Source organism: Bombina bombina, chromosome 1 (assembly GCF_027579735.1).
Source record: "Bombina bombina isolate aBomBom1 chromosome 1, aBomBom1.pri, whole genome shotgun sequence".
In the NCBI taxonomy this organism is placed as follows: domain Eukaryota; kingdom Metazoa; phylum Chordata; class Amphibia; order Anura; family Bombinatoridae; genus Bombina; species Bombina bombina.
The window spans coordinates 573,052,087-573,074,141 of NC_069499.1; the positions used below are offsets into that span (position 1 = coordinate 573,052,087).

General features: G+C 42.1%; 1 protein-coding gene across 1 annotated transcript in view; it reads left to right on the forward strand.

Annotated features, from left to right (window-relative positions):
* The window catches only part of SPAG16 (sperm associated antigen 16), a 984,179-nt gene that overhangs the window by 329,567 nt on the left and 632,557 nt on the right, over positions 1 to 22,055 (forward strand). The window contains exon 6 of the mRNA XM_053698804.1: positions 9,003 to 9,110. Within this exon, the coding sequence (XP_053554779.1) occupies positions 9,003 to 9,110 (108 nt within the window). The remainder of the gene's footprint in view (positions 1 to 9,002; positions 9,111 to 22,055) is intronic.

The window sequence follows — 22,055 nt, forward strand, 5'->3', positions numbered from 1 at the left end:
CCCTTCTCCTTTTATGGCTCTTATTCCTTTTTTTTACCTCAGTTGCTTGGCTATATGTTAGACTAATGAATGTGTGAGGTAGGAGGCATTTTATAGAGTTCTTGGGATTTGGGAATCTTTGCCTCCTCCTAGTGGTAGAGAGGAGTAATTTCAATGCGTAATGGATCGTGGACTCTCACCACCATGAAAGAAAATAATTTTTTAGGTAAGCATAAATTATGTTTTCTTCTGGCAGCAGTTGTCATTTGCACCTCATTTTCCCTACTTTGTCCTTTCCTTCCTTTCTTGGTTAAACGTCAGACTAGAATACCAGAGTGAATGGAGGGATGAAGTGCTCTTAGAGCTTTGGGAATCGTTGCATTCTCCTAGTGGCCAGCCATTTAAGCCCAGGAGTAATGGGTCATGGACTGTCACCACCATGAAATAAATTAATTTATCAGGTAAGAATACATTTTGTTTTCTAGATACATATATGCTTGTGGTGCTTAACAAACCTTTACCCAAGTATATTAATGTAAGAGTATGTTCAAGAATCCCTGTTTTACTTTTAGGATAATGTTGATGCTTTTATTTCCCTATTTCTTTCCAGTGTTTTATTACTTGTTGGAGTTGTTGATAACTAAGGTGGCTCTCCCAGGGCGAGGCTGGTTCATTGCACTCCGAGTCCGATGACCTCTGCGTTTTTTCCCACATGTGGGAAACTCAACTGCACAATTTATGGTAGTGGGTGACTGCGCGATTTCCCCTGAAAACCTTCCTTGGGTGATCGCCCGCATCATACAGGTGTGGACTCCTGTGGTGGTATAGCTCCGGCTGGTCCCCGCAGGAACTGGTTCGCAGACCTGGTGTTGATGTCTGCCTCATCAGGTGAACCATCTACTCAAGGTTCTTTTCTTTTCTAAAACCTGGATTCTCTGAGACTGTCTGTGGAGAGAATGAACGCCTAGTGTTTTCCAAAAGAGATTTTCTTTTACAAGATATGACGAGTCCACGGATTCCATCCTTACTTATGGGATATCATGGTCAGCACTAGGAGGCAAAGAGCACCACAGCAGAGCTGTATATATAGCTCCTCCCTTCCCTCCCACTCCAGTCATTCTCTTTGCCTGTGTTAGTGATAGGAAGAGGTAAAGTGAGGTTTTAGTTTAGATTCTTCAATCAACAGTTTATTATTTTTAAATGGTGCCAGTGTGTACTATTTTTCTCAAGGCTAGAGCTTCTGGCTTTCAGCAATGGACTGGGGAGATTTTCACTCTGCAAACACGCTCCCATATTGATTGCTGCCCTGCTGATGGTCTTAGCAGATATTATCTAAGACTCTATTTGTCCCCACAGATGTGCTGGAGGTGAGGAAAAGGAGATCTTCATTGTGTGGGACAGCTTCATTCTGCGTTCAGCGTTTAGGTATGTACAGTCATTTATTTCTGGGGAGACTGAAGTATCTCAGAACAGACTGGCACTTATTCCCTGTACAGGGAAAGGGTAATCGTTTTGCATTACGAGTTATGTGAATAAGTATTCCCTTTTTATGTTTGGATAATCAGTAGCCTAATAAAGGGTTAACCAGGGGCTATGTTTTTATTATGGGCTTGACGCTGGGAGATTATGGCATGCGCAGCAAAGTATTCTATTTAACTTTGGCAAAAATAGACTAGTGTATGTTTATGTGAAGGGGCACATTGGTGATTCGAGGTACTTTTATAAGAACCGACATGTTTATTTACCATGAGGTGCTTGCTGTAACCGGGGACTTTAGTTGCGGCCACGAGGGGCGGGGCTTTGAGTTTTGCGCGCTCAGACACGCATTTTCTATCCGGATCCTGTCTTGGAGCAGCATATATGCCTGTGTTTACAAGCTTCACAAGCGACCTTAGGAGCGCCGTCCACGACTATTCAGTGTTTCGTTCGGGACAGGTAGGCACCACAGCAGAGCTGTGGCGAGGTGCAAGGGGTTAATTTAAACATAAATTGTTTTACTCGGTTATACTCTTACAGTATAAGTTTTTATAAGTCTTAGGGTGCTTCCAAATTAATGCAGCTTATTGTGGAGCAACAGATGCATATACGGCTTTAATTTTTAAAGAAACAGTACACCCGTTTTTCAGCAACTTTTCTAAAAGTGTTTACCGCAACTTTCTCCCCAAGCGTCACAACCTTTAATGCCCGCACAAGCGACGCCATGTTCTTCAACTGTGTCCACTTCATTCACTCTGCAGGATATGGCTGCAGTTATATCATCCACTTTTACAGAAGTTTTATCTAAGTTGCCAGTGTTACAAGGCAAACGCAGCAGGACAGAGGCCCATGTGGTCCCTGCGACTTCTGATGCTTTAATGGCTATCTCCGATATACCTTCCCAGGGCTCTGATTTGAGAGGTAGGGAGGCTCTATCTGAGGGGGAACTGTCTGACTCAGGAAGTGCATTATCCCCGACAGATTCGGACGTCATGTCCTTCAGATTTAAACTTGAAAACCTCCAACTTTTGCTGCGAGAGGTTTTGGTGACTCTGGATGACTGTGACTCTATTGTGGTCCCACCAGAAAAATTGAGTAAGATGGACAAATACTTAGAGGTCCCTTCTTATTCCGATGTTTTTCCGGTTCCTAAGAAAATTTCGGAAATTGCTTGGGAATGGGAAAGACTGGGTATCCCGTTCTCCCCTTCCCCTATTTTTAAGAAAATGTATCCTATAGCTGACACTATTCGGAATTCTTGGCAGACGGTCCCTAAGGTGGAGGGAGCTATTTCTACTCTGGCGAAGCGTACAACTATTCCTATAGAGGATAGTTGTGCTTTCAAAGACCCCATGGATAAGAAGTTGGAGGGTCTCCTTAAAAAACTCTATATTCATCAGGGGTTTTTATTGCAACCGGCGGCCTGCATTGTAACAGTCACAACTGCGGCTGCTTTTTGGTTTGACGCTCTAGAAGAGTCTCTTAGAACTGAGACCTCTTTAGGAAATACAGGACAGAATTAAGGCGCTGAAGCTGGCTAATTCTTTTATTACGGATGCTTCCTTTCAGATAACCAAGTTAGCTGCTAAGAGTTCGGGATTCTCCATCTTAGCACGAAGAGCTTTATGGTTAAAATCTTGGTCTGCGGATGTGTCCTCTAAATCCAAGCTTTTGGCTTTTCCTTTCAAGGGAAAGACCCTATTCAGGCCTGATTTGAAGGAAATCATTTCTGATATTACGGGAGGTAAGGGTCATCTCCTCCCTCAATACAAAACATCTAAGCAAAGGGGACGACAGAGTAATTTTCGTTCCTTTCGTAATTTCAAAGGAGTCCCCCCTTCCTCTTCCGCTAAACAGGAAGGGAATTATCCTCAAGCCAAGCTCACCTGGAGACCCAACCAGGCTTGGAACAAGGGAAAACTACCCAAGAAGCCCACTGCTGCTCCCAAAACAGCATGAAGGGCGGCCCCCGATCCGGGACCGGATCTAGTAGGGGGCAGACTTTCTCTCTTTTTCCAGACTTGGATAAGAGATGTTCAGGATCCCTGGACACTAGAAATCTTTTGTCTCAAGGGTATCAGTTGGAGTTCAAAAATTCCTTCCCAAAGGGAAGGTTTCTTCTTTCACGATTGTCTGTAGACCAGATAAAAAGGAAGGCGTTCTTACGTTGTGTAAAAGACCTCTCCACTATGGGAGTAATTTGTCCCGTTCCAATACAGGAACAGGGGCAGGGGTTTTACTCAAATCTTTTTGTGGTTCCCAAAAAAGAGGGAACGTTTCGACCCATTTTAGATCTCAAGAGTCTAAACAAGTTTCTCAGAGTTCCATCCTTCAAGATGGAGACTATTCGGACAATTCTTCCATTGATCCAGGAGGGTCAATATATGACTACCGTGGACTTAAAGGATGCATATCTTCATATTCCACAGAGATCATCACCAGTTCCTGTAGTTTGCCTTTCTGGACAAACATTTTCAGTTTGTGGCCCTTTCTTTCGGGCTGGCCACGGCACCCAGGATCTTCACAAAGGTCCTAGGGTCTCTGCTGGTGGTTTTCAGACCGCGGGCATTGCAGTGGCGCCTTATCTGGACGACATTCTGATCCAGGCGTCGTCTTATCAGCTGACAAAGTCCCATACCGACATTGTTCTATCCTTTCTAAGGACTCACGGGTGGAAGGTGAATCTAGAAAAGAGTTCACTAATTCCACAAAGGTTCCTTTCCTGGGAACTCTAATAGACTCTATATCCATGAAAAAATTTTTGACGGATGTCAGAAAGTTAAAGATTCTGAATACATGCCGATCCCTTCAGTCCAATCCTCGGCCATCAGTGGCTCAGTGCATGGAGGTAATTGGATTGATGGTGGCGGCAATGGACATCATTCCGTTTGCTCGTTTTCATCTCAGTCCTCTACAACTGAGCTTGCTCAGAAAGTGGAATGGAGATTATGCAAATTTGTCTCCTCAGATAGATCTCGATCAGAAGACAAGGGACTCTCTTCTTTGGTGGTTGTCGCCAGATCATCTGTCCCAAGGGACGTGCTTCCGCAGACCCTCATGGGTGATAGTGACAACGGACGCCAGTCTACTAGGTTGGGGTGCAGTCTGGAATTCCCTGAAGGCTCAGGGTGTGTGGACTCGGTCGGAGTCTCTACTTCCAATCAATATTCTGTAGTTGAGAGCTATATTCAATGTGCTTCAGGCTTGGCCTCAGTTGGCTTCGGCCAAATTCATCCGATTTCAGTCGGACAACATCACGACTGTGGCTTACATCAATCATCAGGGAGGGACAAGGAGTTCCTTAGCGTTGATAGAATTATCCAAGATAATTCGGTGGGCGGAGGCTCACTCTTGTTATCTGTCAGAAATCTACATCCCAGGAGTGGACAACTGGGAAGCAGATTTTTTGAGCAGACAGACGTTTCATCCGGGGGAATGTGAATTCCATCCGGAGGTCTTTGCCACCCTGATCCTCAGATGGGACAGACCGGAGCTGGATATTATGGCATCTCGTCAGAATGCCAAGCTCCCGAGATACGGATCCAGGTCCAGGGATCCTCAGGCTGAACTGATAGATGCCTTGGCAGTGCCTTCGTTGTTCAACCTAGCTTATGTGTTTCCACTGTTTGCTCTCCTTCCCCGTATGATTGCTCGAATCAAACAGGAGAGGGCTTCGGTGATTCTCATCGCTCCTGCGTGGCTCGCAGGACTTGGTATGCCGATCTGGTGGACATGTCCTCTCTGCCGCCGTGGAAGCTTCCCTTGATGCGGGACCTTCTCGTTTAGGGACCCTTCCATCATCCGAATCTAGTTTCTCTGCAGCTGACTGCTTGGAGATTGAACGCTTGATTTTATCTAAGCGAGGGTTCTCTGATTTGGTCATTGATACCTTCATCCAGGCACGTAAGCCTGTTACTAGAAAGATTTACCATAAGATATGGCGTAAATATCTTTATTGGTGTGAATCCAAGGGCTACTCATGGAGTAAGATTAGGATTCCTAGGATTATATCCTTTCTCAAAGAAGGATTGGAGAAAGGGTTATCAGCAAGTTCCCTAAAGGGACAAATTTCTGCTTTATCTATTTTGCTACACAAACGTCTGGCAGATATTCCGGATGTTCAATACTTTTGTCAGGCTCTGACTAGAATCAGGTCTGTGTTTAGACCTATTGCTCCTCCTTGGAGTTTGAATTTAGTTCTTAAGGTTCTTCAAGGGGTTCCGTTTGAACCTATGCATTCCATAGATATTAAATTGTTATCTTGGAAAGTTTTATTTTTGGTTGCTATTACTTCTGCTCGCAGAGTTTCTGAGCTTTCAGCATTACAATGTGATTCTCCTTACCTTATTTTTCATTCTGATAAGGTAGTGTTACGTACCAAACCTGGTTTTCTTCTTAAGGTTGTTTCCAACAAAAATATTAATCAGGAAATTGTTCTTTCATTGTGTCCTAATCCTTCTTCTAAAAAGGAGCGTCTGTTACATAATTTGGACGTGGTCCGTGCCCTGAAGTTTTACTTGCAGGCGACTAAAGAATTTCGTCAATCATCTTCATTATTTGTTGTTTTTTCTGGAAAACGTAGGGGCCAGAAAGCTACGGCTACCTCTTTCTTTTTGGCTGAAGAGTATCATTTGTTTTGCATATGAGACTGCTGGACAGCAGCCTCCTGAAAGAATTATGGCTCATTCCACTAGGGCTGTGGCTTCCTCATGGGCATTCAAAAATGATGCTTCTGTTGAACAGATTTACAAAGCTGCAACTTGGTCGTCTCTTCACACTTTTTCCAAATTTTACAAATTTGATACTTTTGCTTCGTCCGAGGCTATTTTTGGGAGAAAAGTTCTTCAAGCAGTGGTGCCTTCCGTTTTGGTTCCTGTCCTGTCCCTCCCTTTCATCCGTGTCCTATAGTTTCGGTATTGTATCCCATATGTAAGGATGAAATACATGGACTCGTTATATCTTGTAAAAGAAAAGGAAATTTATGCTTACCTGATAAATTTATTTCTTTTACGATATGACGAGTCCACGGCCCACCCTGTCATTTTCTAAGACAGGTCTTTATTTTTGTTAAACTTCAGTCACCTCTGCACCTTGGCTTTTCCTTTCTCTTCCTAACTTTGGTCGAATGACTGGAGTGGGAGGGAAGGGAGGAGCTATATATACAGCTCTGCTGTGGTGCTCTTTTCCTCCTCCTGCTGACCAGGAGGCAATATCCCATATAAGTAAGGATGAAATCCGTGGACTCGTCATATTCTAAAAGAAATAAATTTATCAGGTAAGCATAAATTTCCTTTTTCTCCAAAGGGTCATTGATAGCCTGATCCAGGCATGTTAGCCGGTTTCTCACTGTATCTACTGTGAGATGTGGCGTACTTATTTGGCTTGGTGTGAGGAATGAGGTTTCTCTTGGCACAAGGTGAGGGTTCCTCGGATCTGTTATTTCTCCAGTATGGTTTGAACAAAGGTTTGTCAGACAGATCTCTCTAGAGTTAACTCTCTGTTGTTTTTGTGTTTCTGCACAGGAAGTTAACTAATCTTCCTGAGGTGAAGTCCTTGTTCAGGTTCTGGTGAGAAACAAGCCTGGGTTTATTCCTGTGTCTCCTCCTTGGAGCCTTAATCTTTTTCTTCGGTTCTGCAGCTGGCGCCGTTGGAGTCTATGCATTCTTTTGACCTTATCTTTGTTTGGTAAGGTTTTGTTTTTGTTGGCCTTTTCTTCTGCTTGCATAGTTTCTGAGTTACAGTATATTCTTTGCATGTGTTCCCCTTAACTTGTTTTCCTTGCAGATAAGGTTGTTTTATGTTCCAATTTAGGTTTTCTACCTAGGTTGTCTCAGATCGCGTTGTCAATCTAGAGTTTGTAGTTTCTTCCCTTTGGCTTAATCCTTCCTCTCTGAAAGAGTGTTTACTACACAATTGGATGTAGTGCTTGTCTTTGAAGTTCTATATCATGTGTCCAAGGATTTTGAGAAAATCTTTTTCCTTGTTTCTTTTGTAAACTGGCAGCGCATGGGCCAGACGGCTACTGCTGCTTTTGGGTGAGCGGTGTCTTTGGTTTGGCTTACGAGGAAGCTGACCAACAGCCTCCCGGGGGATTATGCCTCATTCTCCCGTGCATTGTCCTCTTCTTGGGCTTTTAAGAACAATGTTTTTATGGAGCAGATTTGTAAGGCGGCTCTTGGTCCTCTTTCTTTTACTAGTTTTGATGTTTCTGCCTCAACTGAGGAGAAGTGTGTTTCAAGTGGTGGTGCCTTCAGATTAGGGTCCGCCGGCCTTGTTTTCTCTCCTGGTTGATTTTGTGTCCTCTCTTGCTTGGGTATTGGATTCCCAACAGTAATGAATTAATTCATGGACTCTTCCTGCCATTGAAAAGAAAACAAAATGTATGCTTACCTGATCAATTATTTTCTTTCCTGGCATGGAGAGTCCACAAACCCGCTCTGTGTTTTCAGGTTGCGTGTTTTTCTAATCTTCTGGCACCTATTCTTCTCCTACTTTTCCTTATTTCCTTGGCTGAATGACTGGGGCATTAGGGAAAGTGGGAGGGATACTTATAGCTTTGGCTGGGGTGTCTTTGCCTATTAGTCTAGTCCAGTGATAGCGAACCTTGGCACCTAGATGTTTCAGCACTACATTATGCTTCTACCCTCTGCAGTTCAGTCGAGCATCACAGAAAATGTAGTTCTGAAACATCTGGTGTGCCAAGCTTCGCCATCACTAATAGTCTAACCATAAAATTCTGTAGCTTGTTAAAGTATTTAAGATTTAAAGAAATGCCCTTTATCAGTATGAGTTTAGCTCCTGCCATCCATTTATGTCTTGGTAGTAACTAAAATCAGGCACCAGTATAGTCTCAACAGCTCTCTTTTTTAGTAACTGCAATGCATTTTGCTTAAACGCATAGTAGTTAACACCTTGAGATTTTTATATAAAATGTTTGGTTATGCAAAATGAAACCACTTTACAATATATTTTCATTGTTTATAAACACATATTCATAATTTATTTATTTTTACAATACCAAATTTGACATACTGTATTCAAGTGACATTGTAACAACTTTGGTAGACTATAATGGTTGCTCTATGGTTCCATGTAAAATTAACTTCTTGAACTGCTAATTCTGCCCAAAAAGAAACCATAGTCAAGCAGGGCAGAAATTTATTTATTTGAAATTTGTGGCATGATCTTATATATTTTTTGTTAGCAGATCTGAGACTCAAAATTCTGATGTCACATGGTCAAAGCACCTCAGCTTTTAAAATTGTTTACTTTATTTTATGTACATTTTCAACTGTGTGATATAACCACCAATGTTATTTGCTCATTTAAGCCTTATACACTGCAACAATGTTCTAACAATGTTTTAACTGAAGCCAATACTTTAATTTTATTTTTAACAGCACGGCCAATTGTCTCATCAAATTATTTTTTATTAAGAAGATTCCTGACTGTTTTAAGATTATTCACTTCTTTATTACTAGCTTGTAAATCTGTAAACATTTGTTGGAGACATCATTTTCTTAGTGTTTTATTTATTTTTTTTGCAGTAAAGCTAAGGAATCTATGATAAAACTGCAGAAAGAGCGAGACTTTCACCGAATGCATCACAAGCGTGTCGCTCAAGAGAAAAATAAGCTGATTAATGACATCAAAAGGTTGGGGCCTCTATGTATATTCTCTAGTATATGCTGGTAAAACACATATAATCTGTTTTTTGTTTCAGGGGACTAAAGATGAATATGAGTATCTGTAATGTTTGGACAGACTTTCAAAGACAATGGGTGCACTTGAACTCTTAGATCACAGCTGTGGACGAGATCACGTATATTTTGAGTGTACTTTTACATTTTGCCAGTGAACATTCAGGATTTGCTCCTACATTGCAAGGGCCAAGCTTACAACTGCCCCAGGCTTTTTAAAATGTTAGTCACCCCATGCAGTGTGAACTCTAAAATGTCACAACTAAAAGCAATTTTGCTGATGTCTCAGGCTGTTATTTTGAACAAGAAAAAAAAAAAAGCTTAGAAGGATGAATCAGTGCAGTATTTGTGACTGGGGATATGTAAGTGCCAGGCATTGTTTGCCAGTCATTTTGCAGCAAGTGGAAAAACAGATGTCACGTTTTCGCATTAAGCCTTCATATATCATTATATTTTATTTCTAGTTCTATACAGGGCTTCATACTGAATAACAAAACAGAATATAAGGGATTGTACAGTGTGTTGCCACTCCGGAACTGACTAGCTATGTGTTTAACTACTTTTTGGGGGTTATATGAAGCAATAGTGCAATGACAATATATTTTAACACATTCCATTGTTTTTGCAATGACCAGGAATTTCAGAGAATATATATATATATATATATATATATATATATAAAACATTTGTAGACAGCCCAAGGTATTGATCTAGACCCATTTTAGTATATTTCATGCCACCGTTTCATATTAATATATATTAAAAATAATCATTAACTTTTCACAAACTTTTTCACAAACTTTGGGTTTCTCACTAAAATTATTAACATACCACTTGTGTAGTCACAACACAAATTTCTTTTACAAGATACGATGAGTCCACGGATTTCATCCTTACTTGTGGGATATCGCCTCCTGGTCAGCAGGAGGAGGCATAGAGCACCACAGCAGAGCTGTATATATAGCTCCTCCCTTCCCTCCCACTCCAGTCATTCTCTTTGCCTGTGTTAGTGATAGGAAGAGGTAAAGTGAGGTGTTAGTTTCGATTATTCAATCAAGAGTTTATTATTTTTAAAATGGTGCCAAAGTGTGCAATTTATCTTCAGGGTGTAGCCGTATTCCTTGTCAGCCTCTAGAGTAGAGCTACAGGTGACTTTAAAGCATTGGAAACTGGTGGGGTTTTACCCTCACTGCGCCTCCCAGACTAGTACTGCCCTTCTGGATTGATGGTCTTAGCAGATAATAACTAAGGCCCTTTCTGTGTCCACAGAACTGCAGGAGGGAGAAGACCTCTTGATCCTGTGAGACCGGTCATGCTGTCGATCAGCATTGAGGTAAGTGCAGTCTTTATTATTCTGGGACATAAGATTAACTCAGAATAGACTGTAGGCTTACCTATCTGATAAGTGGGGAGTTAAATTTTATAGACTTCCCTTATTACTTGGAGACATACATAACTTTATCCCTATGTAGATCGAAGGTGGTGAAGTTATTGGGCAGTTTTTCTGCAGTCTCAGATGACTCATCTACTTCCTTTAGTACTGCCTTCAAGGGCTTAAATTACTTATGTTGCAGCCCAGGAGGGTTATCCGTTTTTAGTTTATATTGCCAATACGGGATGTTATGGGGAATAAAGACTACATGTCACTGCTCCCACATGAATGTACTGCAGAGCGTTACTTCTCTCTAACGGCTTATGTTCATCGAAAACTAAGAGCCGACTGAGACATACATAGGATTTCATATCCTCGCTCCCATAGGGCTTATTTTTTATGATCTGCCGACAGGGAGGTGTTTTATTACTTTGACAAGTTGTTATAAGTGTTACTACAGACCCCCAACAACTTATATTAGTGTGTTGTGCATGGGGTTGACTAAAGAGACCGTAACATATATCGTTCCCTATGGCTTAGTGCTTCACGAGGGCAGCTGATTGGGTGTTTTTACTCCCCTGTCCGTGTCAACGTGAGAAGGAACAGTATCGTTTATCTCCACAATGACTTGTTTGACATTACGGGAGAGTGGGGTTGACTGAGGTCAGGAAGCTGACTAGCGAGTTTGTTTAATTTCGATGTGCCATGTGGTTCTCTGACGGCTCCATATATTATACAATAACGGCCAGGGAAATTTAACTGAAATGCCCATGAAGGGCGGAGTTACAATACGCGCCATGGTCTGCGCGCCTTTGATCACTCCCTTCCATGGACGCCAGATGCTTCTCTGCTGTGCTGCAGCATAATAAAATAGAGAGGCTCTGCACGCTTTAGATGTCTGTTTCCCCCTTTCTATGGCTCAGTGTATAATAGAGATATATTCGGCATACTTGGACTGTAGCCTACATTCTCTCTGTTGCAGTGAGGTTCCGGTAAACAACATGTGGTGCTCAAACTAATTTATGACCCACAGGTAGTGCTCTGCGGTTCCTAGCTAAGACTTTGCTTTTGATTTTCATAGCGATGTCTGTTTGCAGCAGTATTTATGTTGTTTTTGGCTTGTTTCTTCACAACAGAAATAAACCATTCTTTTAAAATTTAAAGTAACTTTTTTCGGTGTAAATTTTATTAAAAGAATTGTGGCTGTTTTTGTTTGTTCAATCATCCTTTGTGACGTAGGATGGTACAAACTCTCACAAGACTGAGTTTCTTTAAGAATTAAAGAGACCGTTACGTCTTGTTCTGTAGGCATTGTATTTAATGACTTTCAGCTGTTTTTCTTTGTTAGTTCATCCCTTAGGACTGAGGATGAGACAAACGCACTCAAGCATAGAGTTACTTTTCAGAATTGAAAGAACAGTGTGTTCCTATGTTCAAAATTGTTTGGGAGTCTGTTATCAACTGGCCACATATTTCTCCTACAGTAGAACTGGCTGTGGCTCAACACACAAACAAATCAATAAGAAGACCATGGTTTTAAATCACCCCATGACTCTGTTGGTTGGGATGCTTCCCAGACCTTTAATTCATCTCACAATTTTATGGCCCGCATGCAGTGCCCTGTCTGTCATTTCGCACTCCACTCAGGGTTATGAGGCATTCTATGTTTTTACATAGGGTTTAGCATTGCTGGAAGAATTACTATTCTAATGGTTTCTCCATTTTGCTGAGAATTTCTGTTTCAGATGGAATTGATGCCTTGGGCGTTCTCTATATTTACAATACTGTTTCCCATAGCCGTATCAGCTAAGAGGCTGGACGACATTCCTTAGAGGAGAAGGAGTAGTTTCGAAAATCACTACGTGAACTTATCTACCACTAGAGGATAGTCCTAAGGGGCTCAATTTGGTTATGGGACACACTCCAGGGTTTCCAATGGCAACCATCTGTGTCCTTTACTGCCGTCACTGGTGTGGCGGTATATTGGTTAATTCATTTATTTCACTTCTACTTTCCAGTTATCACACTGGGAATGTAGGTGGCCCTGTTCCAACACTTGGTATATTTTGGATTCTATAGAGGGCAGACTTTCCGTTCTCACTCGAGTTTCAAGCTCAAATGTTTTCCTCTAAGAGGCAGTTTCTGCTTTCTAGATTGTCTCAGGATCAGATAAAGGGAGAGCTGTACTTACACTGCGTAGGTAACCTCTCGGACCTGGTGCTTGTTCCGGTTCTAATATTGGTGGATTTAAAGGATGCATATCTTTATGTTTCTATCCACAGAGATCTTTACAAGTTCCTGAGGTTTGCCTTTCTAGACAAACATTTTCAGTTTGTGGCTCTGCCTTTCGGTCTGGCCACGGCACCCAGAATTTTCACGATGGTTCTGGGGTCTCTGCTGGCGGTTCTAAGACCGCGGGGCATTACAGTGGTGCCTTATCTGGACGATATTCTGATCCAGGCGTCGTCTTATCAACTGGAAAAGTCTCATACCGACATTGTCTATCCTTCCTGAAGACTCATGGGTGGAAGGTAAATCTGGAAAAGATTTCGCTAGTTCCACAGACAAGGTTCCCTTCTTGGGAACTCTATTCAACTCTCTATCCCTGACAATCTTTTTGACGGAGGTCAGAAGATTAAAGATTCTGAACACATGCCGAGCACTTCAGTCCAATCCTCGGCCGTCAGTGTCTCAGTGTGTCATTCCGTTTGCTCGGTTTCATCTCAGACCTCTGCAACTGAACATGCTCAGACAGTGGAATGGAGTTTATACAAATCTGTCTCCTCAAATAGATCTCGATCAGGAGACAAGGGACTCTCTCCTATGGTGGTTGTCACTGAATCATCTATCCCAGGGGACATGCTTCCGCAGACCCTCATGGGTGATAGTGACAACGGATGCCAGTCTGTTAGAAGGGGGAGCAGTCTGGAACTCCCTGAGGACCCAGGGTGTATGGTCTCGAACGGAGTCTCTACTTCCCTTCAATATCCTAGAGTTGAGAGCGATATTCAATGCGCTTCAGGCTTGGCCTCAGTTGGCTTCGGCTAAATTCATCAGATTCCAGTCGGACGAGTTTACGACTGTAGCTTCTATCAATCATCAGGGAGGAACAAGGAGTTCCTTAGCGATGACAGGATTTGCCATGATAATTCAGTGGGCGGAGTCTCACTCTTGTTATCTGTCCGCGATCCTCATCCCAGGTGTGGAAACCCGGGAGGTGGATTTTCTGAACAGACAGACATTTCATCCGGGAGACTGGCAACTTCATCCGGAGGTATTGCCAACCTAATTCTCAGATGGGGCAGGCCGGAGTTGGATCTTTTGGCGTCTTGGCAGAATGCCAAGCTTCCGAGATACGGATCCAGGTCCAGGGTTCTCCAGGCCGAGCTGATAGATGCCTTGGCAGTGCCTTGGTCTTTCAGCCTAGCTTATGTGTCCCCTCCATTTGCTCTCCTTCCCCGGGTGATTGCTCGAGTCAAACAGGAGAGGGCTTCGATGATCCTCATCGCTCCTGCGTGGATCTCGCAGGACTTGGTACGCCGATCTGGTTTGCATGTCATCTCCACCACCGTGGACGCTTCCATTGAGGAACGACCTTCTAATTCAGGGGCCCTTCCATAATCCAAATCTAGTTTCTCTGCAGCTAACTGCTTGGAGATTGAACCCCACCCTCCCCTCTCTAATAGCCACCATCTTAAGTACTGGCAGCTTTCTGCCAGTACTCAATTCATGTTTTTTTTTTAATCATTTCTGTGTCACTGTTTCCATCAGCAATTTGCCTTCATATGGTACAGGAAGCATGATCAGCGCTTTCTTACTATATGAAGGCAGATGCCTTCTGCCTCTAGCTGCAGTCTTAGCTGTCAGAGCTAACAGCCGGGACCGTAGCAGAAGGTAGGACATAAGTACTACTTCAACAGGGTATGCTAGGCAAAGTACCCTGTGATGTAGTACCTATGTCCTGGTGGCTTTTCTTTCATGATTTAGATTTAGCATTGTGATTTTAAACAATATTCCAATTTACTTCTTTGATCTAATTTGTTTTGTTCTTTTTTTTTTTTTTTCTCTATCTGAACCCCGAAAGAATAATTGTTGGTTTCATGTCTTTTAATATATCTTTAACACAGTGAGGGCTGTTAGACATTTGTACTGGAGAGAAACACCCTGTTGTAATCAGAAGAGGTATAGTATTCGTGGGGGTGTTTATAAAGCAGTGGAGTATTGCAAGCTTATGATATATAGAAATGTAAAAAAAACAAACAACGTATAACGTTTTTTGCCAAAAGAAAATGTAAGGAGTTAAAGCATTTCATTTAAGCACCCTTTCTTGCGTACAACTGTATGTTATAGGGGTTAAATGTATAGTTAAAGTAAACTCCAGAGCTGCAATGCACTACTTGGAGCTAGCTGTACACATCTGCTGAGCCAATGACAAGAGACATGTGTAGCCAGCCATCACCAGCTAGCTCCCAGCAGTGCATTGCAGCTACTGAGCCAACTTAGGTATGCTTTTCAGCAAAGGATACCAAGAGAGTAAAGTAAATATTATCACAGAGGTAAATTTAAAAATCTCTCTTTCTGTTTCATGAAAGTTTAATTTTGACATTTAAAGGGACATGATACCCAAATGTTGAAGCACATGAAATTGATGCATCTTAGCTGTAAAAATATCACCTGAAAATCTCTATGTAAAAAAGGAAGATATTTTACCTCAAATTTTACACACCCCACTGTAAAGAGTTTTAGCAGCCAGTCAGGATACTTGTCCCAGGACAAGCCAGGGAGTGTGCATCTGTTATGTGCAGGCACAGTCATGTTATTTTCCTATTCACTTTAAATAAGTTCTATGAAATCTCATGAGATCACAGCAAAGGCAAAGCATTACCTCAGCACTGCTGATGCTGATTGGCTATTGCTTTTTTTCTTTTTCAACTTGCATCCGGACAGCAGCTGAAGTAAAACTGTTTACACATCACTTACTCTGCTGAGCTGAAGACATTCACCTAGATTACGAGTTTTGCGTTCATGTTTTAATGCTAAAAAAAATTGGCCATTTCAACGTTAAAACAGCAACACAGCGATTACGAGTCTTGTCGATATAACTGTACCGCAAGCCTTTTAGCCTGTAACGCAACGTCAGACCCGCACTCAAACAAATTACGTTTTTGCATGGGATTTCCATAGCGCTGCCATTAGAAGCTTTGCGTTGAAGCTAAAAAGCTTGCCTTACAGCCTATACCAACACGATCCTATTCCGCTGGGATGAAGATTGTTCAAGCCGGACTTCAGCAACTGTGAGTACCTAAAGAGGGGTTAGTGTTAGGTTTTTTAATGGTTTTTTTGGGTGTTTTTTTTTTTTTAGATTAGGGTTTGGGCTTGTCTTAAAAGAGCTGAATGCCCTTGTAAGGGCAAGAAAAAGAGCTGAATACCCTTTTAAGGGTTTTGCCCATACAAATGCCATTTCTCTTGTAAGCTGTATCGAGTCCACGGATTCATCCATACTTGTGGGATATTCTCCTTCCTTACAGGAAGTGGCAAAGAGCACCCACAGCAGAGCTGTCTATATAGCTCCTCCCTTAGCTCCAGTACTAGTACTAGGAAGGGTAAAGTGAGTGTGGTGACAAAAATTTTAGTTTTTATTTTCTCAAGCAAAAGTTTGTTATTTTAAATGGTACCAGTGTGTACTATTTACTCTCTGACAGAAAAGGGATGAAGATTTCTGCAAGGAGGATGATGATCTTAGCACTTTGTAACTAAGATCCACTGCTGTTCTCACAAGGGCTGAAGAGTACAGGAAAACTTCAGTTGGGGGAACGGTTTGCAGGCTAAACTGCATTGAGGTATGTTCAGTCTATTTTTTTTCTAGACAGACTATGCTAATTCTAGAAAAGGCTGGCAATATCCCCATGAGGGAAGGGTAAGCTGTATTCAGACACTTAGTAGGAATCCCAGCTTGCATAAAGGGCTCATTAGTTACTGGTGAAACTGATAGGAAAAAACGTTTCTGTTTTTTATAAAAAATGCAAATATAATGTTTTTTGAGGGTCTTTAAGGGGTCATTGTGGCTTGTTTAAGGGTTATTAACCCACATGGCTAGTTTAAGAAACACTCTGTTGTGTTTCTTTTAGGCCCCATAACATCGAGTGAGGTGGGAGGGGCCTATTTTCGTGCCTCAGTTGCGCAGTTTCTTTTCCTCAGAGACATCCAACTGCTTCTCCAGAGGTTCCTACTGTGTTTGAGGGCTGTAAAGAAGTTTTCTCTTGTAAGGTGTATCCAGTCCACGGATTCATCCATTACTTGTGGGATATTCTCCTTCCCAACAGGGAGCTGCAAGAGGATCACCCACAGCAGAGCTGTCTATATAGCTCCTCCCCTAACTGCCACCCCCAGTCATTCTCTTGCAGCTCTCGACAAGGGAAGTAGCTAGAGAGATGTGGTGAATTAGTGTAGTTTATCTTCAATCAAAAGTTTGTTATTTTTAAACGGTGCCGGTGTTGTACTGTTTTTTTACCTCAGGCAGAAATTAGAAGAAGAATTTGCCTGAGGTTTTTGATGATCTTAGCAGGTTGTAACTAAGGTCCACTGCTGTTCTCACACATAACTGAAGAGTATGAGGAAACTTCAGCTGGGAGAACGTCCTGCAGAATTAACTGCCCTGAGGTATGTTCAGTATATTATTTTCTAGAGGATGATAAGAACTAGAAAATGCTGACAGTGCCTGATATAGTTAAGTTAAGCCTGATTGCAGTGATTTAATAAACAACTGGCATCATGCTTGCAGTAATAGGTAATTTTCATATTACTTTCTATTATGGCTTAGTATGTAAAACGTTTGCATTTATATAAAGAACGTTTTTTACTGAGGTGATAAATCTTTGTTTGGGGCCTAGTTTTCCACATGGCTGTTATTTTACTCCTAGGAATAGTTTTTTTTAAGGCCCTCTGACTTTGAGTGCATGGTGGGAGGGGCCTATTTTTGTCCTCTAATTGCGCAATTGTTTTTACATTCTGAGACATCCAGCTTCCCTGAAGGAGTCCCCTGACATATTGGGCCTCTGTAAAGGGTTTTTGTGCCTACAAAAGTCGTTTTTATGGGAAGGTAGGAGCCACAGTAGAGCTGTGGCAGTTTGCTTGTGACTGTTTTAACGGTTTTTACCGTTTTTTTTGCTTCGTTTTTGAACCTGAGGGGTTAATCATCCATTTGCAAGTGGATGCAATGCTATTTTAGTCTATTATATACACTGTAAAAATTTCATAGAGTTAACTGCTTTTTTCACTGTTTTGCTGTTTTTGTGTTTGTTTTTTTCCCTTAAAGGCACAGTACCGTTTTTTATAATCAGCTTTTTCAAATTAATTAAAGTGTTTTCCAAGCTTGCTGGTCTCATTACTAGTCTGTTAAACATGTCTGACATAGAGGAAACTCCTTGTTCATTATGTTTAGAAGCCATTGTGGAACCCCCTCTTAGAATGTGTACCAAATGCACTGATCTTACTATAAGTTATAAAGACCATATTCTGGCTTTAAAAGATTTATCACCAGAGAAAATTGACAAGAGGGAAGTTATGCCGACTAACTCTCCCCACGTGTCAGAGCCTATAACTCCCGCTCAAGGGGCGCCAAGTACATCTAGCGCGCCCATTGCGTATACTTTACAAGACATGGCGACAGTTATGAACCATACTCTTACAGAAGTATTGTCCAAACTGCCATGGTTACAAGGAAAGCGAGACAGCTCTGGGGCTAGAACAAATTCAGAGCTCTCTGACGCTTTAGTAGCTATGTCCGATATACCCTCACAATGTGCAGAAGCCGAAGAAGGAGAGCTTCTATCTGTGGGTGATTTTTCTGGCTCAGGGAAGACACTTCAACCTGATTCTGATATGTCTACATTTAAATTTAAGCTTGAACACGTCCGCATGTTGCTCAGGGAGGTTTTAGCTACTCTGGATGACTGTGACGCCATTGTAGTCCCAGAGAAATTGTGTAAATTGGATAAATACTACGCAGTGCCTGTTTACACTGATGTTTTTCCAATACCTAAGAGGTTTTCAGAAATTATTACTAAGGAATGGGATAGACCAGGTGTACCGTTCTCTCCCCCTCCTGTTTTTAAAAAGATGTTTCCCATAGATGCCACTACACGGGACTTGTGGCAAATGGTCCCTAAGGTGGAGGGAGCAGTGTCTACTCTAGCGAAGCGTACAACTATCCCTGTCGAGGACAGTTGTGCTTTTCTAGATCCAATGGACAAAAAATTAGAGGGTTACCTTAAGAAATTTTTTATTCAACAAGGTTTTATTCTCCAGCCCCTTGCATGCATTGGCCCTGTCACTGCTGCTGCGGCCTTCTGGTTTGAGTCTCTAGAAGAGGCTCTACAGGTAGAAACCCCATTGGATGATATCCTTGACAAGCTTAAAGCTCTTAAGCTAGCCAATTCATTTGTTTCTGATGCCGTTGTTCATTTAACCAAACTAACGGCTAAGAACTCAGGTTTTGCTATTCAGGCGCTTAGAGCACTATGGCTTAAATCCTGGTCAGCTGACGTTACTTCAAAGTCTAAGCTTCTCAACATTCCCTTCAAGGGGCAGACCCTATTCGGGCCTGGACTGAAGGAGATCATTTCTGATATTACTGGAGGAAAAGGTCACGCCCTTCCTCAGGATAGGTCCAACCAATTAAGGACCAAACAGCCTAATTTTCGTGCCTTTCGAAACTTCAAGAGTGGCACAGCTTCAACTTCCTCTAATACAAAACAAGAGGGAGATTTTGCCCAATCCAAGCGGGTCTGGAGACCTAACCAGGCTTGGAACAAAGGAAAGCAGGCCAAAAAACCTGCTGCTGCCTCTAAGACAGCATGAAAGATCAGCCCCCGATCCAGTAACGGATCTAGTAGTGGGCAGACTTTCTCTCTTCGCCCAGGCTTGGGCAAGAGATGTCCAGGATCCCTGGGCGTTGGAAATCGTGTCCCAGGGATATCTTCTGGACTTCAAAGCTTCTTCCCCAAAAGGAAGATTTCACCTCTCACAATTATCTGCAAACCAGATAAAGAGAGAGGCATTCTTACATTGTGTTCAAGTCCTCCTAGTTATGGGAGTGATCCACCCAGTTCCAAAGGAGGAACAGGGGCAAGGCTTCTATTCAAATCTGTTTGTGGTTCCCAAGGAAGAGGGAACCTTCAGAACAATCTTAGATCTCAAGATCCTAAACAAATTTCTCAGGGTCCCATCCTTCAAGATGGAGACTATTCGAACCATCCTACCTATGATCCAGGAGGGTCAATATATGACTACCGTGGACTTAAAGAATGCTTATCTGCACATTCCGATACACAGAGATCATCATCGGTTTCTCAGGTTTGCCTTCCTAGACAGGCATTACCAGATTGTGGCTCTTCCCTTCGGGTTAGCTATGGCACCAAGAATCTTTACGAAGGTTCTGGGGTCACTCCTAGCGGTCCTAAGGCTGCGGGGTATAGCAGTAGCCCCTTACCTAGACAACATTCTAATACAGGCGTCGAATTTTCAAATCGCCAGGTCCCATACAGACATTGTTCTGGCATTCCTGAGGTCGCATGGGTGGAAAGTGAACAAAGAAAAGAGTTCTCTATCCCCTCTCACAAGAGTTTCCTTCCTTGGAACTCTGATAGATTCTGTAGAAATGAAGATTTACCTGACAGAGGCCAGGTTGTCAAAACTTCTAAATTCCTGCCGTGTTCTTTATTCTACTTCTCGCCCTTCAGTGGCTCAGTGTATGGAAGTAATCGGCTTAATGGTAGCGGCAATGGACATAATTCCGTTTGCCCTGCCTTGCAGTGTGATTCCCCTTATCTGATTTTCAATGCAGATAAGGTAGTTTTGCGTACCAAACCTGGGTTTCTTCCTAAGGTGGTATCTAATAAGAATATCAATCAGGAGATTGTTGTTCCGTCACTGTGTCCTAATCCTTCTTCAAGGAAAGAACGTATTTTACACAATCTTGACGTGGTTCATGCTTTAAAGTTTTATTTACAAGCTACTAAAGATTTTCGTCAAACATCTGCATTGTTTGTTGTCTACTCTGGACAGAGGAAAGGCCAAAATGCTTCAGCAACCTCTCCTTCTTTTTGGTTAAGAAGTATAATCCGCTTAGCTTATGAGGCTGCTGGCCAGCAGCCTCCTGAAAAAATTACAGCTCATTCCACTAGAGCGGTGGCTTCCACATGGGCTTTTAAAAATGAGGCTTCTGTTGAACAGATTTGTAAGGCGGCGACTTGGTCTTCGCTTCATACTTTTTCTAAATTCTACAAATTTGATACTTTTGCTTCTTTGGAGGCTATTTTTGGGAGAAAGGTCTTACAGGCAGTGGTGCCTTCCGTTTAAGCGCCTGCCTTGTCCCTCCCTTCATCCGTGTCCTATAGCTTTGGTATTGGTATCCCACAAGTAATGGATGAATCCGTGGACTGGATACACCTTACAAGAGAAAACAAAATTATGCTTACCTGATAAATTTATTTCACTTGTGGTGTATCCAGTCCACGGCCCGCCCTGTCATTTTAAGACAGGTGTTTTTTATTTTTAAACTACTGTCACCACTGCACCCTATAGTTTCTCCTTTCTCTTGCTTGTCTTCGGTCGAATGACTGGAATGACTGTGGGTTATCCTCTTGCAGCTCCCTGTTCGGAAGGAGAATATCCCACAAGTAATGGATGAATCCGTGGACTGGATACACCACAAGAGAAATAAATTTATCAGGTAAGCATAAATTTTGTTTTTTCCCCCACAAATCGTTCCTAAAGGGCAGGTAGGCGCCACAGCAGAGCTGTGGCAAGGTGCTGAATGGTTTTTACCGTTTTCTGACGTTTTGTCAATCCGGTTTTTACATTAAGGGGTTAATTGTTTATTTGCATAGCTGTGAAAAGTTACTAAGGCTTTATCATGCTACTGTAAAAATTTTGTTGAGTTTACTGCTTTTTTACACTGTTTTGCAGAGTTTGTGCAGCTTTTTTTCTCTTAAAGGCACAGTAACGTTTTTTAATAAGTGTTATTTGCTTTGATTAAAGTGTTTTCCAAGCTTGCTTGTTACATTACTAGCCTGTTTAACATGTCTGACACCAAGGAAAATACTTGTTCAATGTGTTTAGAAGCCATTGTGGAACCCCCTCTTAGAATGTGTCCCACTTCCACTGATATGTCTATAAATTATAAAGAGCATATTTTAGCACTTAAAAATATTGCAATAGATGATTCTCAGACAGAAGGAAATGAGGGTTTAACATCTAGCTCTCCCAAAGTATAACAACCAGTAACGCCCGCACAAGTGACACCTAGTACCTCTAGTGCGTCAAATTCATTTACTTTACAAGACATGGCCACAGTTGTGAATACAACCCTCACAGAGGTTTTATCCAAACTACCTGGTTTACAAGGAAAGCGTGACAGCTCTGGGTTAAGAACAAATGCTGAGCTGTATCCGATATACCCTCACAATGTTCTGAAGTAGGGGTAAGGGATTTGTTATCTGAGGGAGAAATTTCTGATTCAGGAAAGA